The sequence below is a fragment of the Manacus vitellinus genome, unplaced genomic scaffold (assembly GCF_001715985.3).
Source record: "Manacus vitellinus isolate BGI_N305 unplaced genomic scaffold, ASM171598v3 scaffold_8_pilon, whole genome shotgun sequence".
Taxonomy (NCBI): domain Eukaryota; kingdom Metazoa; phylum Chordata; class Aves; order Passeriformes; family Pipridae; genus Manacus; species Manacus vitellinus.
Window position 1 is genome coordinate 3,788,259 of NW_021940864.1, and position 15,424 is coordinate 3,803,682.

Here is a 15,424-nt window from a genome sequence, read left to right on the forward strand (position 1 = left end):
TTCACCCATCACTGAAATGCTGCCAAGTCAGAGATAGTAACTGGCTGCTTTTGTGAGAGGCCTTAGCAACGCCCTACAACACTGAGAGAGGCATAAAGAGACATAATAAATTTGCAGTGGAATGAGCAAAGGACACTATGAAAACTCCTAATTTGACTGTAGATGAAGATCAGCTCATAAACTGATAAACACACTAATAAACTGGCAGAAGGAAGAGTCAGGCTCTGTGCATCTGTGAAATCAAAAGGGGCAGAGGGAGTAAATTAAAGCAAGGATATAATGCTTAGATTTAGTTACAGAATGAGCCTCCTGTGTTTTCAGGTGTTGAGCACCTCCAGCTTGCCCTTAGAGTTTTACATTGTCACTCTGCTACCCAAATGCTTTAGTAACAATCTACTCTTTTTATACACTGAAAGCAAAACTAAATAATCAACCCTACTGTTGTATCATGTATGTAGCAATTCTCTAAGCACTCGTCTGTGTGAGAAGACACTACCAGTCAGTGACTCCAAGTAGGTACTTGTAAACAAAGGTCTTGTCCCACCTGCCCTTTCCACGCGTCGTGCTACATGTTAAGGAACAATACAACACTCATGATAATTTTCCTGTCTTTTCCTCTAAAGTGTTCTGTTGCTTAAGAACAAAATACATACACTTACACCTTGGTTTTCCTGCCAAGTACCTCCATACAGGAGAATGCAGCTGTGATTATTAGAAGTGCACACAAACGTGTTTCTTACTCTGCTGGGCACCAACAGGAAAGCAGTCTCACACACGTTCCCTGAGTGCCAAGGCAAGTGGGACATACAAGGGGAGTGTGTGGGCTGGGCTTTGGTCCCAGCATGGGATGTAGATGAGTCCATGCTGTTGACTGCTCTGAAACATCACCAAGTGTTACTCCCCAGGGCTTTGTTCTCTCGTTAATGGAGATATGCAGGACAGCTGTCAGGAGAATATCTCTGAACAAGGAAAGAAGCTCAGAAAGAAAGTCTGCTAATCAATCTAGATGTTTAATGAAGTCCATAGGGACATTCAAGACTCACTTTATGTTACTGTAGCAGCTGGGAATACACAAAAGGTCTGAGCAGATATTAATTTCCTTTTCTTGCTGGGTAGAGAAACATTTTTTTTTTGTTAATAGGAAAGGGAGGCTCACAGAATAGATACCTTCTAAGTGTTACTGTGTTCTAAATGATCCAGGCTTGATACAAGATAAAAATCATCAGAGCTAAATACCTAAAGATACTTTTGGAAAAACCTTGAGACCCAGGCAGATCAAAGGGCTAAAATCAATCTCCCAAGTCCTCAGTTAATACCAGAACTACTGTACCACTCTTTCTACAGCACCCTCTTCTTTTAAACGAGTTCCCACTTTTACCGAATCACTAAAAGGTGGGCTGAATGTCAGTTGCAGTTTCCCTGCCTGATCCCAGCCCCTAAGTGAGCCTAATAGAGACTGTTCCTCTACTGTCAGAGGGAAAACATTTACGTGATCTGACAGGACATCACTAGCATTACAAGGTATCCTAGAGAGCACGATTCTGTTTCCCCTCTTGATTCTCCCAAGAAAGTAGCCAAAGTACAATTCAAACGTGTGCCAGGTTGACAAGAAAACATCCCAGTCAATGAGATTTGACAAGATTAAATGCAGAAACATCTCCAAACAAAGTCACTCTGACTCATTGCTTCCATGATGAAAAAGCAAGCTGTGTTGCTCTGCGTATGAGGAATAAACTGTCTTGCCATGCCAGATGACTTCCAGTACAGCCCCAGCAGACCTGAGCACTAAGTGTGTTTTGCAAAGTTTGAGGGGGCGTGAGAGGTCCCTGTTTGCAAATTCATTGGTCTGCTTGCAGAGGGACAGCTTGCAGTCTGAACCCCATCCAAGTGAAATGAGGCATCTTCATCCTGCTGCCAGTCCCTCCTAGCACAGGTTGGGAAGGAGTCAGCATGCTTAGCTTTGCAGCAGATATGCAAATGGTGAGGTGGGGGTGAGCTCCCTACAGCAAGAACACCTAAGGTTAAAAAGCTGAGGTTAACCCAAGTGTTAAAAAAGGTTGTTAATATCTGAAAGCAAACGGGACCAAGTTTATTTCAGTCTTAAGAGTCTGACTCGTGACTGTTATTGAGGTCAGACACATGGACTGGGCAAGATACAGAGCTATCAATATGATATATTGAATGCTCAGCAGGTCTTTGTCAAAGGTAATACTAATTCTGAATTCTCTGAAGCTCTCAGCATCAAACATAACTGAGCAAAGAGCCAGGGCCCAGCATTGCTTCCTGCTGGTAGAGAAGGCAGTGCTGTCCTAAATGAGCAGAGGACATGGGTGAGACAAACATCTATCTCTTCCATCTATGATTTCTGTAGATCCTCTGGAAAACAGCAGGGCAAACTGTCCACATCCAGGAGCACACACCCACACCCCACTACCCCCTGTTCTTGTAAGGAGCAAACGGTAATTGACCAAAGCAGAACACTGCCAGAAATAACCTTTGCATTTGTTCTCAGTGGCAAAAAGTTAATATCAGCTGAAGAGAAAGTTCACACAGGCTTTACTCTTGACTTGGCAGCCAGGATTGCACTCCAGTTTGCTTAGTCAGAAGGGACAAAAGGCCAGTGGCAAAAAGCAAGATCAGAGCTCAGCTCTCCTCCCTTCTGTAGTTCCAATCTAATGACTGAGATGCGCTGGTTGCCCTCTAGGTTTTGGAGGGGACAGAAAGAAAAATAAAAAGAAAGGATAGGGGGAGGAAAAAGCACTGAACTAATTATCATACATTTACTCATGAAAGCCAAGATTAAAATAGTATTTTAAAGGATTCGAATGCAAATAGCATTTGCTCTGTCCTGATTTTCCCTGCTAGAGTGCAGCACTCTGGCAACAGAAATAACCCCAAATGTTGCACAGCATAGGAGAGCCTGACAGAGCAGAGGGAGAGAATGAGCCAGTCTCTCACCGAGGCTTTAAAGAAGGTGAAAAAAACACCACAGAGCTAGGAAAGAAGGTCATTTTGTTGCTGTCATTACTACTGTTTTAAGGACACATCTCCACACACTCTATTTATCATGCCCTCTATTGCCTAGAGAATGGACATTGTACATCCATTATCCTTAGTCTTGAGGCATGTGAAATTTGAACCCACTGTTCCTATCTTTAGTCCACCTCTCGTGTTCTGCTAAGCATCAAGCACTTAGCTAAGTGAACACAAATCATTTGGGTTTGTGCACATGCAGCAGGTACGACAGGATGATTATTCCGGTAAGGCAGGTTATTTGCATCCCAGGTTTTGAACTGGATGCAACAAAGTTAGTCTCACACAACTAGACAAGAGCTGAGAATTATTAAGTGGTAGAGATATGCATCTCAAACCAGTCTGGGTGCAAGTATTGCAATTATCCAGTTTTCTACAGCTCGTAGGCTGTGCTGGTGGCCAGTCACACACAAAGTAGACCTCTCTTGTTGCCACATACAAGACTTCTGCAATAGCCCTTTGAATGTAGCAGTTGCCTCATGATATGCATTTGAAGGAAGGATCTGGAGCACAAGTTCAAGACTTCTTCAGGTGATCTCTTAAAAGATGAGAGCTACCCTTAGCTGTGCACCTCATGAGCATTTCAGTGTGAAGGACAGGGCCTCATCTCCACCTTCTTTGGGACAAGAAACGATGTTTCATGTTCCTGTTATCAAGCTGGTCTACTGGGTAAACTTCCTCTGCAAGCTTACCCTCTGTTAGGCACAGGTATAATTCAGGTACAGCAAGTAGGCTTCTGTAGTCCTGTGCATGTTGCATCTCTTCTCTTCCTCCACCCCTTGCAGGTTACGACTTCGCCGCTGTACTGGAGTGGTTTGCAGAGCGGGTGGACCGCATCATTCTCCTTTTTGATGCGCACAAGCTGGACATCTCTGATGAATTCTCTGAGGTCATCAAGGCCCTGAAGAACCATGAGGACAAGATGAGAGTCGTTCTCAACAAGGCCGACCAGATAGAGACTCAGCAGCTGATGCGGGTGTACGGTGCCCTCATGTGGTCCCTGGGAAAGATCGTCAACACTCCTGAGGTCATCAGGGTCTACATTGGCTCCTTCTGGTCCCATCCATTGCTCATCCCTGACAACCGCAAGTTGTTTGAGGCAGAGGAGCAGGACCTGTTTAGGGACATCCAGAGCCTGCCCCGCAATGCAGCCCTGAGGAAGCTGAATGATCTCATCAAGCGAGCACGGCTGGCCAAGGTGAGTGTTGGCATGGAACCCCAAAGCACTCAATTTTGGCTGTCTGCAGCACGCAGGCTATGGGGAAGTGGTTTTGGCCAGTTCAGCCGGCAGAGCTGGTGGATCCTACTCTTTTTCCATCCCATTTAACTTGGGTCCAGCATATTAGCCCTGTGCACTTCAAGGAAGAAAGCACCTCCATTGCTTGGTGCATCAATCATGGCAGGCCAGAGCCAGGAAGGTGACCACAGATCTAAGCAGGTGGCACTGGAAGGGATCTAGAAAGAGTTGCTCTGTGGTAACAACTTGAGAATTAGAACCAATTCAATATATCAGAATCATACATCGAGGAAATTGTTAAGCTCTGGGTCTTTTGCTTTAAACTTTCTTATCTGAGAGAGATACCTGGCTTAGATGGATGCAGGAGGTAGAGACTCACACAAATGATAAATAATCCTGCAGTATGTCTGAAAATTTGAAATGAGTGGAATGAAGCCCCTAAAAATACAGGGAAGAGCCCTATACCAATTGAGAAAAGATATCAAAAGATCCCTATAAAGCTTTCTGTTCTTCATTTCTAAGAGGAAATGATTGATTCACCATTCAAAAAAAAACCCAACAATGTTTTATAAGTTGAGGACTGGTATTCATACTAAAACATTAAACAAAGTCTAGAGAGCTCCAAAACCTGTATGTTTGGTTTGGACTGGAAAGGAACTATTCCCTGGAAGGCCCTGCCCAGTGGAAGACGAAAAATTAAAGCACCACCACTTCTTCCAGGAAGTGCATTTGAATGTTACTGTCTGTATGCCCAGGACTCACAGTGTTTGCACCTTGTCTCAGCACAGCCAGAGTGCACAGCTGAGCAGCACTTAGCACTGGGGCAACAATCCATAGGCACAGGCAAGCTGAGGAGGTGAGCTTGCTCTTCAGGGTGGGACAAGATGGAGTTGAGTCCTGGGCACAGATACTCTGCTGAGAAGAATTTTTCTGATATGCTATTTTACACTTGTCTTCATTCCATATAATTTAACTCCCTTCAGGTCCATGCCTACATCATCAGTTCCCTGAAGAAGGAAATGCCCTCAATGTTTGGGAAAGACAATAAAAAGAAAGAGCTTGTTAACAACTTGGGAGATATTTATGCCCGAATTGAACGGGAGCATCAGATCTCACCAGGAGACTTCCCTAATCTGAAAAAGATGCAGGTAAGCAGGGGCATCTTGGCCAAACATCCATGGAAAAAGCATTAGAGTAACCACAGGAATACAACAGCGCCACACAGACATTGATTGTTGCCACCTGTAAGGAAAGGCCTGCTGTAATGTTGAAATGGGTTTGAAATATGTGCAGGCTGTATTTGGGCATGAGCACTTCTCACACACAGAGCTCATGTGAAGCTGCAGCTGCCTCCATTTCTCAAATTTTTGCCTGTATAGCACTTTACAGCAAATGGTTTCTTCTATTTTTCTTTAATTCCAGGTCAATTTGAAGAATTTTCAGGCCTAAGAATACTGTTAATTTATATTAAAAGGAAAGCTGTACCCTGAAAAGCCTACATATACCCCTCTCCCCAAGAACTATACTTTTTTTTGTCTTCTACTTCACGCTTTGTTTCTAGAAAGAGAGAAATGAAGGTGTGAAAACTTAAAGCCCCCTTTCTATTTTAAGCAGAGAGGCAGGCTTTCTGTTCTGCAGACCTGAGACCTGACCCAGTGTTCATGCAAGTCAGAAACTTTAAAGGACCTTGGATTAGAGCCTTGTTATTGTATATTCAAACAATGCTGGACAGTGCTGCATTGCTGCGTGGCTTCAGTCCAAGCAGAAACCTGTTCTGAGTTGCCAGCTGTCGAGGTTGCTACTAGTTACCTATGGAAAACACAACATTTGCCTTTTTTGTCTTTTTTAAAGTATATTTTTCATAAATTGTTGGGAATGAGATCTGTGGAGTGTATCCAACAGGAGATATCATTCACTGCTTGTTAAAATGTGTGCTTAAGCGTTTAATACTGTACCAATCCATTAGGAGCGAATAATGTGCATTAAATGAGTAGAGGGTGAAGGATAAAGCTGTAGGTCATTTTGCAGTTAGAAGAGAGTTCTCTGAAGGCCCTAGTCAAAGCACATTTGCTTAGCTGTGAAAATTACAGAATCTGAGCCATGTAAAGATGTGCTCATCTCTTACAGACATGCTACTGTCTTTGTGACATCTGAAAGATGCACTGTATGATGATGAGTCTAATAGTCTTTTTCCAGAGTGGCATCTCCTTCCCAGAGTGCAGAAGGGGGAAGGAGTGCAGAACACTGGCTGGAGGATGTAGCAAGAGCTGCACAACCAGTTTGCCTTGAACAATTTGGTCTTCAAGGAGGCTGTTTCTGTGTGGCTTGGAAAAGAGGAGTCTTATTTGCATATGTCCATCATTTGGGCTTTTGAGCAAACTGCTTCCCCTCTCTATATCACATCAGCCCCCCTTTGTAAGCAGAGAAGGTCATTTTCAGTAGGACTTAAAAGAGGATGTTATCAAGAGGAAGGCGAGACCCCATCGCATGCTGAGGAACGGGGGTGTCAGAGAGGGAATGCCAAGCTCCCCACTCCTCTGCAATAGCACTTTTTTTGAGCCAAGCAGCAGACAGGCATCCCACTCTACACCATTACTCCACAGTGCACAGCCATGTCGCTCATCTCTTGCTATGTTGTCCTATTTTAAGGATCAGTTGCAAGCGCAGGATTTTAGCAAGTTCCAGCCTCTGAAGAGCAAGCTGCTGGAGACCGTGGAAGACATGCTGGCCAACGACATCGCCCAGCTCATGGTGCTCGTACGCCAGGAAGAGTCACAGCGGCCAACCCAGATGGTGAAGGGAGGAGCCTTTGAGGGCACCTTGCACGGTCCCTTCGGCCACGGCTACGGCGAAGGCGCCGGTGAAGGCATCGACGATGCCGAGTGGGTGGTGGCCAGGGACAAGCCCATGTATGACGAGATCTTCTACACGCTCTCGCCTGTCGATGGTAAAATAACTGGTGCCAATGCAAAGAAGGAGATGGTAAGGTCTAAGCTGCCCAACACGGTGCTGGGCAAGATATGGAAACTGGCTGACATCGACAAAGATGGCATGCTGGATGATGAGGAGTTTGCCTTGGCGAATCATCTCATTAAAGTCAAGTTGGAGGGTCATGAGCTGCCAAATGAGCTTCCTTCCCATCTCCTCCCTCCATCCAAAAGGAAAATAACAGAGTGAAAGCAATGTTACAGGGGAGAGGGAAAGGGAAGGGGGGAAAAAAAAGATCTAGAAAAACATGTTTACTTAAATTATACCTTTAGATGTGAGATCACGTTTGGATTTATACCTACTTTGCTGTATGAAGAACAAAATCTAAAGCAGAACAAAAAAGTTCAATCCTTCATGATAATATGCAATTAACTCTTCCAGTGTACTGTCCCTGCTTTCTAATGTGTAGTCTGTAAATATGAAGGTAAAGAAAGGACACTGCAAGTAGGAGACTCTCTCAAGCAGGAGTAGAAGAAAACCTGAAGTGGGCTGCATTTTATGAGAGTGGAATAGGCACTAATAGAAATCTGCTAACTGCCAGTATCACTCCTGAGCTTTGGCTGCACCTGCTGCCTTTTAATGGGCTGCACAAACTTCAGGAGACTGAAATCTTGAAGAGAAACCACAAGGTCTTCGAGCTATTGGCCAAACTAAAGAGCACTTCCTAATTAATGTAAGCCCACACTAAAATACTAAACCCCAGAGTTAAGAATTTTAAGAACCTTGATTCACTGTTAGATGCAAATTTTCCAACGTTCCCCTGTCCTTAAAGAAAAATATATAAATAAAATCTGAAAGAGCTCTGAACTGGGTAGCTGGAGTTCCTCATTGTTCACTGTGAGACAGGCACTCAGAGTTCCCAATTGTCACTACCTCCCATTCCATCCCCAGGGGAGATTTGTTCTGCAGGCATGGCCAAGAGAACCAACCTCCAAGGGAAACAGAGGGATGGGGCACTAGGGGTGGACATCAGGTGGCTTGGAAGGGAGGAACACTGCTCCCAGGCTCACTGAACGTTTCACAGCCAGTGGATAGTGTTACCTCTTTGAACAATGGTGGTGTCTGTTATCCCTGTGAAGTGACGTGTTTACTCTCATTGTGCACACTGAAAGCTACCAGGCCCCATTCCTGCTGTAAAGATACAAGCCCCGCACTGTCAGGTAGATGGGCCATCACAAGAGCAGAGAACACAGAGGGGCAGTGGGCAGAGCTTGCTCTGCTGCCTGTGCCTCCACAAACCTAGCCAAGATGTCAGCCTTCACACATTCTCCTCACCACACAGTAACACTTGATCCCCTCCAGAACCTCTACCTTGAGCCAAGAGAACTTCCCTACTTCTTTCATGCTCTATGAAATTTTTGTTTTCAAGACCCAATTTTAGCAGAAATTCCTCAATTTCCTATTTCATTTCCTAAACACACACACGCGCGCACACTCTTCTGGTTTTTGTTGTTGCTTTGGAGCAGTGTGTTGTTACAATTCCTATTGTCACTTTATATAAGCTGAGCTCCTACTGTGATGAAATACCAAGATAAGTATAACTTATTTTATATCTCTTGTGTTCATATTATATAGAGAAATATATTCTGTGTATGTAGGATGTGCTTATTGCAGTACATTTATCACTTGTCTTAAAAATTAATGCATTAACCTTTTTTGTACCCTGGTCCTAAAACATTATTAAAAAAGAAAGGCCAGATGTGTCTATTTCTTTACATAGCAAAAGGAAATGCAGCTGAAAAGAAAAAAGCTTATTTTCATGTGCAACAGAATGAGGAAATTGTCCTTAACACATTCCCAAATGTGCATGTATAGATCAGCCCAGCTGGACACGGGTGTGCACTGCTGAATGCCTGGTTGACAACTGCAACATCTTCCTTCCCTTTTGGCAATCACATCACAACCTCCGTACTTGCCAAAGCAAGTGGAATTTGTCCACAATTCACCTTGTTCAATGTAGGGAAGAGATAACAGCCAAATTTCAGTAGAAAAGGTATATATTGAAAGAGTTGCTTCCTGCCACTTACAGATGAGAATGCTACAGATTTATCAAGATCTGGAAAGGACACAAAAAACCTTAGTCTTAAATCTTGCTGACTCTAATTTTACTTCTGTCTTCATTACCCTTTCTGTACACGTTCATTACAGTGATAGCTATCCCCAGAGTGGGATAGTGAGAGGCATGAAGACAGTGAGAGCAGTTAGGATAGTACTGGGGAAGGACTGGAAAGAGGGCGTGAGCTGTAGTGGTTGGCAGAGTTTCCATTTAGCAGCTGTACAGGATGAGAGAGGGGTGAGAGGAAATCATAGGGTGGAGAGCAAAAGCAGTAAATGGAAATTGAAGGAAAAGTCAGCAATGTCGATGTCACTCCAGTTCGACTACCCAGTAACCTCCAGTCTAACTGTGATTACAGTGCACACATCGGCGAATGCTGTCCAGGTCTTTGTGTGGAATTTGCATCCGACTCCAGTAGAGGCACAACGTTGAGGCTGAACAGAGGACCCTGAATCAGCCTTATCTCTATGTGGGCATGACTTTCTGATGGCCACAGCACACTGCTTGTGCCAATCATGTCATGTTGAAATTTAACAGCTTCTTAAAAAGCAGAAAATTAACCGTTACTCTCAAAGGGCATGAGAGGGGGTGAGGTCTATTAGTCTTTCTTCCAGGATAGGAAGGTGCTCATGTAGGCCAAACATTGTAAGAGGAATCAAACAGCTTTCAGGGCACAAAGCCTTTTGTGCCTGGTTGTGCATATGAGTTCAGAACCCAAACCACTAGCCTGTTGTTAAAGCATGTGTAGATTAGTTTTCAGTGCGTTGACTGCTGTTGTGCTTTACCCTAATTTCAAAAAAGGGCTCACTGTTACACAGGAAACAGATTTTCTGTGTTGCTGGTAGCAGCACTTACCCCCACACACTGGCGAAGGTGTGCCAGCACATGCCACAGCTCCTGCCTCTGCTCTGCACATCATGCAGAGGCTCCTGCTCTTCATCCCTGCACCAGCCTCTCCAGGATGTTTCAGCAGGATTCGCTCAGAAGTGCCGGCAGTCCAGCAGCACGAAGAGCTCTGCCAGCACAGGTCAAGTGCACAAAGCACCAACGCGACACTGCGGCGTGGGAGTTTGCTTTCAACACTCCCTCGGAAACCACTTGGCACTGTCAGTGCAGCTTCCCCACTCGTGTTGGAGGGGAAAAAACAACACAAGCGTTTTACTGACAAACACGCAGTTACTTAACACGATTGCACTGGGGTTTAGCAACAAGGCAGGAGGCGAAGTAACCCTGTTACAGAGAGAACAGGACAGCAGCTGGGGAGGCTGTGATTCCAGCGAGGCAGTTTATGAATAGTCCTCTTTAGTCAGGTAAATTCATCCAGCACATTTTACTTTTGCTAAGGTCTTTAGAAAATCAAAACAAACAAAAAAACAAACAAAACCCACACAAAAACAAGCATGGAAAAATCCACGCCAAACCTCAAGCGCCCTAAGGTTCTCTATACAAAAATACGTGGAATCCTGTCTCTCCACTATGGCTGTGAGAAGGTGTCTATATTTCTCCATCCCCTTCCCAGAAAGCAGCTGCCCATGCACACACCCCTTTTTTTCCCCTCTTCCCGTCACAGTTATGACTCTATGGGCAATCCCAGTCACCTGTATTGTTTCTCACATCTGTGGCAAGGACTTGCTTTTCCAAGCCCACCAGAACCTGGGGCACTGCACGCAGCCCTACAGCCGGTGTATGTTCTTGCCAGTTCACAGAGCCACGCTCCCAAAGGTCGTTATCTGTGTCCAACAGCGCTTCCTTTTTCCAAGAGCAGTTCTCAATTACTGAACAAGGTTTCCCCAGGAGGTTATACAGAGGAATCTATTCATTTGCTCATGTCTGTGAGTGGGGGATTTTGTCATGTGAACATACCACTATCACTCACTTCTCTGATCCTTTCATGTCCCTCCCTACCCATCCTCACACAGAAGAACTTCCTCAAGGCCAGAAGAACAAAAAGGCCATTTTTTTTCTTTTTTTCCCCTCCAAGTAGGAACTTCATTTTGTCTTCTCTCTTTCTGGGAAGGATCTAGAGAATAAAAATCTGTACCTCCATGCTATATGAGCTAATATATGAGGTTTTTTGAAAATTAAATTCTCTCTACTGTGGAGCATGACAGGCAGATTGGATCAACAGTACTATACAACCATTTATTTGAAGGGAAGGATAGTAATTACACTAAGTTCCCTGAATAAGATTTCACAGGAGGTGTGTAGCTTAGCAAAAGGCAATTAATTCTGGGAGCTGGAATTTAGCCAGTATGCTGGAGTTCAGAGGGATTTTTAATCAAACAGAAAAGGTTAGAATCAGTTTTTCCATCATCTTAAATTCCAACACAAACTTCATACAACAATGAAATTCAGATGTGACCTGGAAACTGTTCTTTTAACTTGCTCTCCTTATTATGCCTTAATGCTTTGTCCATATGAAGGCAACCTTTGTTTGGGGAACAAGAGTTACAGGCCATTTAACCATACATAGAGTGACAGTGTTCCTACAAGCCCTGCTGGAAATGTGGACAAGCTTCTCCAGAATTCACCTCAGAACATGCTACACCTCTTGTGTCATTCATAGCTTCCACCTCTGCTATTGTTTATTTCATGTTTCTCTTATTATAGGGACAAGCTATGGCTCCACATTTAGGCTTTGTTAAAATCAAGGGACATTGTAGACTATTTAAGCTCTTCCTAGGCTCAAAAGTCCTTAAGTACTTCAAAGCTTGGCAGATGGGTGGGAACACTCATGGAGAACAGCACTGAATTATTCCAGAGGAGCAGCTTGGCTATAGCATCCAAGTTATTTTTGTGGAGTTTTCATAACATAGCATCTCTTATTTTTTGGTCTTTCCCTTTCCTTCCTTGTGCTTGTGAGCCTTTCCCTCCTCTTGCCAGTCTATCCCAGAGGGGGGGAACACAAGACTTAGTTTGAAACTTGAGGTGCTATGAAGTTCAAGACTAGTGCAGGCAACTCAGTCACTGTGTAGCTTTCCAACTCCTTCAGGCACTGCAGATAGAGTAACGAAGCCAGTATTTAAAGCAGGACTTATAAACAATTCCTCCTTGCCTGAAGGGAGAGAAATCCCTGTGAGTACAGCACACGTTCTCCACGGCGTGCCCGTTCCACTGATCCCTTTGCTGTCAAACACTGTACAAGTTGCTAGGTTTGAGATGGGCTCTTCTCCAGCTAGTTACGTGTCATGTAAACAGCCGTCAGCAAGGGCTCCATTAATGTCTTCTGAAGACGTGAACATGGAAGATATTTATAGGCCTTGGATTATATTGTCCGCCTTGCCTGTGCCATTGCGCAAACCGAGGGCATATGAGTGGAATTCCTCTCCTTACACCACGCAAGATCACTGCAAGCAAATGCCAAGTAAAAACTCTCTCTAAATAGCTTTTACCCACCACTCAGTCTACCACCCTACACTTTTATTAGCAAGATGAGGATCAGAGAAGCTCCTTATAAGGTGATGGCAGCACAGAGGCCAGTAGGAAGCACAGGGAAAGCACTCTGGCCTCTTCTCTGACCTCTTTCAACCATTAGTTTTCCAGGCAGTGTTTCAGCAGCTTTTTTCCTAAAGACAGTGGAAAGGTATCAAAATGAAGAGTTTGCTGCCTGTTTGCCTACCATATTTAAGCCATTTACAAAACAGTCTGGTGGGAATTACCTGCATCCAACCACCTTGAAAGCTTGCATGTCCCACAGCACAGGCATCTCCAGTGGTACTGCAACTGCATAGCTGGAGTCCACGCTGGCAGCAAACAGGGTATGTTAAATTTTCAGAAGCAGAATTGCTCCCCAATTAGGATCTAAGGACCCAATCCCTCAGTAAAGAGTTACTTCGTATGCCCAGTTAATTTCTCTGCATGCACAGAAATATCATAAGCAGCTTAGCCATCCATAACAACTAACTAGCACCCATCAATCCAGTCTAGCATGGAACAAACCCTTGGCAAACTAGGGAACTTGCACCATTTGCCACCAAGGGAGATTAGTTCTCTAATTAATATCATCATTTTTGATGACTCATCATGCCAGAGGGATAAAAACAGACCAATGACCATCTTCTCTGCCAAGAAATTACAGCCTGCAAACTAAACTATAAAAAGAACTGGTGACAAGATTTTCAGGTCCCACCAGCAGTCACCACCATACAATAGCAAAGCACACATAAAGCCCTTCTACCTTCTGAGCTCTGCAGGGCCTGACTCTTCCTTCTGAAATTGAGCAGCCTTGGAAGGGGAAAGGATGAAAGGAGGTAATCTAGTGGTTGCCATTTAATGCTAGTCTGGAGCTTTACAGACTGCTTAAGGGAAGTAGATAATCCAGTGACTGCAAGAACAATTAAGCAAGAAGTTTTACTGCCCAGAGGTGTCTCGCATGCACAAGGGCAGACAGAAATCTTTACAGAACTGGAGTTATGCAAGCAGTAAATGTCAACCCCAGGTCTCACAAGGAGCCTTAATCAAAAAATCTGTATGGGTCAAGTACTGATGATACATTGGGACCTAGTTTTTAAGCTTTAGTTCAAACCTGTTTCAGCCTGAGGCAGGCAGTATGTGGTGTAACCAGCATTAGCTCTCGACAGAGCTATACATGTACTTTGCCTTACCAGCTGTAGCCATCAAGTATAGTAATGCTATGTAACACAAGTGGTTGAATGCTTCATAAACATCCAGGCTCGCAGCAAACCATAGTCCATAGATCACTCACAGTTTCAAAGCTGTCTGTGCAACTATGCAACTTCTATGGTGTAGGGATTTTTGGTGGCTTCATTTCTTTCTCCCTGTAAATACTTCACAGGAATGGTGACTAATGAGGAGGCAGTGAGGTTTGGCAGCAGTGCTTTTTCTTTAAGTTCTGCTGATTGAATTGCTCCAACACTTTGCCTGCCATACTTTCCCAGCCTTGAAAACTATGATCCCCATATCTATAGAGGTGATGCTGAAGGGAGGACTCTGCCAAGCTTCAGGCACAGTGCTTCAGCAGAAGAGCACAGAGAATAGATCACATGCTGACTATGAAGTGGCAAAGTTTAGGTTTGAACAGCTTTTTCCCTCTCCCTCTGTCCTCTACACAGCTTGGTCAAACCCCAGAAGCACAACATCATCTCAGGCTTGGCAGCATTTCAGTACAGACCCAAGGTCAGAGTTTCACATCTCTCATGAGAACCTGGAAGGAGCAGTCTTGGGTTTTCTTTGTGGTTGTTCATAGAAATTCCTCTTCTCAAGGCCACTCTTTGTCCTTCCTCTCCCACTAGGCCTTTGGGGAAGTACAGCTCTTCATCCAACCTGTGAGAGGGAGGAAGAAAAGTGCTTATGTTAACATTCCAAATACCTTCTGAGATGGGCAAGAGCAACATCCCTTGTCCTGTAGCCCTCCGGAAAAAAACAGTCCATGTAAGATCCCAATAACACAGCAGAGGTGGCTTCCCAGCACAGCCATCGATAGAAGCTGGCAAAGGCACAAAGGGGGTCCCAGTGGTTGAGAGGTGGGACTGGGGAACATGGGAAAGCTGCTGGAAGTTGGCCAAGGTGCCATGTCCATGCAGCCAGGGCAGGCTGGTGCAAGTAGAGCTTGTTGAAACCAGGTCACACCTCTGTGGGGGAGCGCCTGTCCAGCCATCTTGTAGCAGCTACACTCCACAGAGCAGGAAGCATGGATGTCTCCTTCACAAGGGAGAGAAATAAGCCCTGCAGAGCAGCAGATGATAAACTGCTAACATGACAAACAAGGACACGTTGTCCTTTCCGCCTGCTTCTATCCCAGCCCTGTAGAGATCACTTAAGGTCACAAATATTTCTAATGATCTGCTTCCGATGGGTCACCTCGCTCATTTCACTCCATTTCACAGAAATAAAGGCGGACTGGCGGCCTTTCACCACTTCCTTTCAGGAGGACAGTTGGGAACAAAAGCTGGCGCAGTCCTGCGGAGAGCTGTGGGCCATCATTACAGCCCAAGAGGCACGCGCCGGCTGCAGCCCTTTCCCTTTTCCCAGAAGGGAATTTACTTATCCAGCTTCGCACTGCAGACGTGAATGTCAGAACTGTGATTTACATTGAAAGGCTGCCAAAACTGGGACAATACAGGGCTGGCAGGCTCACTTAGCCACTGGGA

The 15,424-nt window shown here is 44.7% G+C and overlaps 1 protein-coding gene across 1 annotated transcript in view; it reads left to right on the forward strand.

Annotated features, from left to right (window-relative positions):
- EHD3 (EH domain containing 3) overlaps positions 1 to 8,955 on the forward strand; it is a 30,270-nt gene extending 21,315 nt beyond the window's left edge. Inside the window, exons 4-6 of the mRNA XM_018085283.3 lie at positions 3,819 to 4,231; positions 5,254 to 5,418; positions 6,920 to 8,955. Of these exons, the coding sequence (XP_017940772.1) occupies positions 3,819 to 4,231; positions 5,254 to 5,418; positions 6,920 to 7,447 (1,106 nt within the window). The 3' untranslated portion in view covers positions 7,448 to 8,955. The remainder of the gene's footprint in view (positions 1 to 3,818; positions 4,232 to 5,253; positions 5,419 to 6,919) is intronic.
- Positions 8,956 to 15,424: the final 6,469 nt, after the last annotated feature.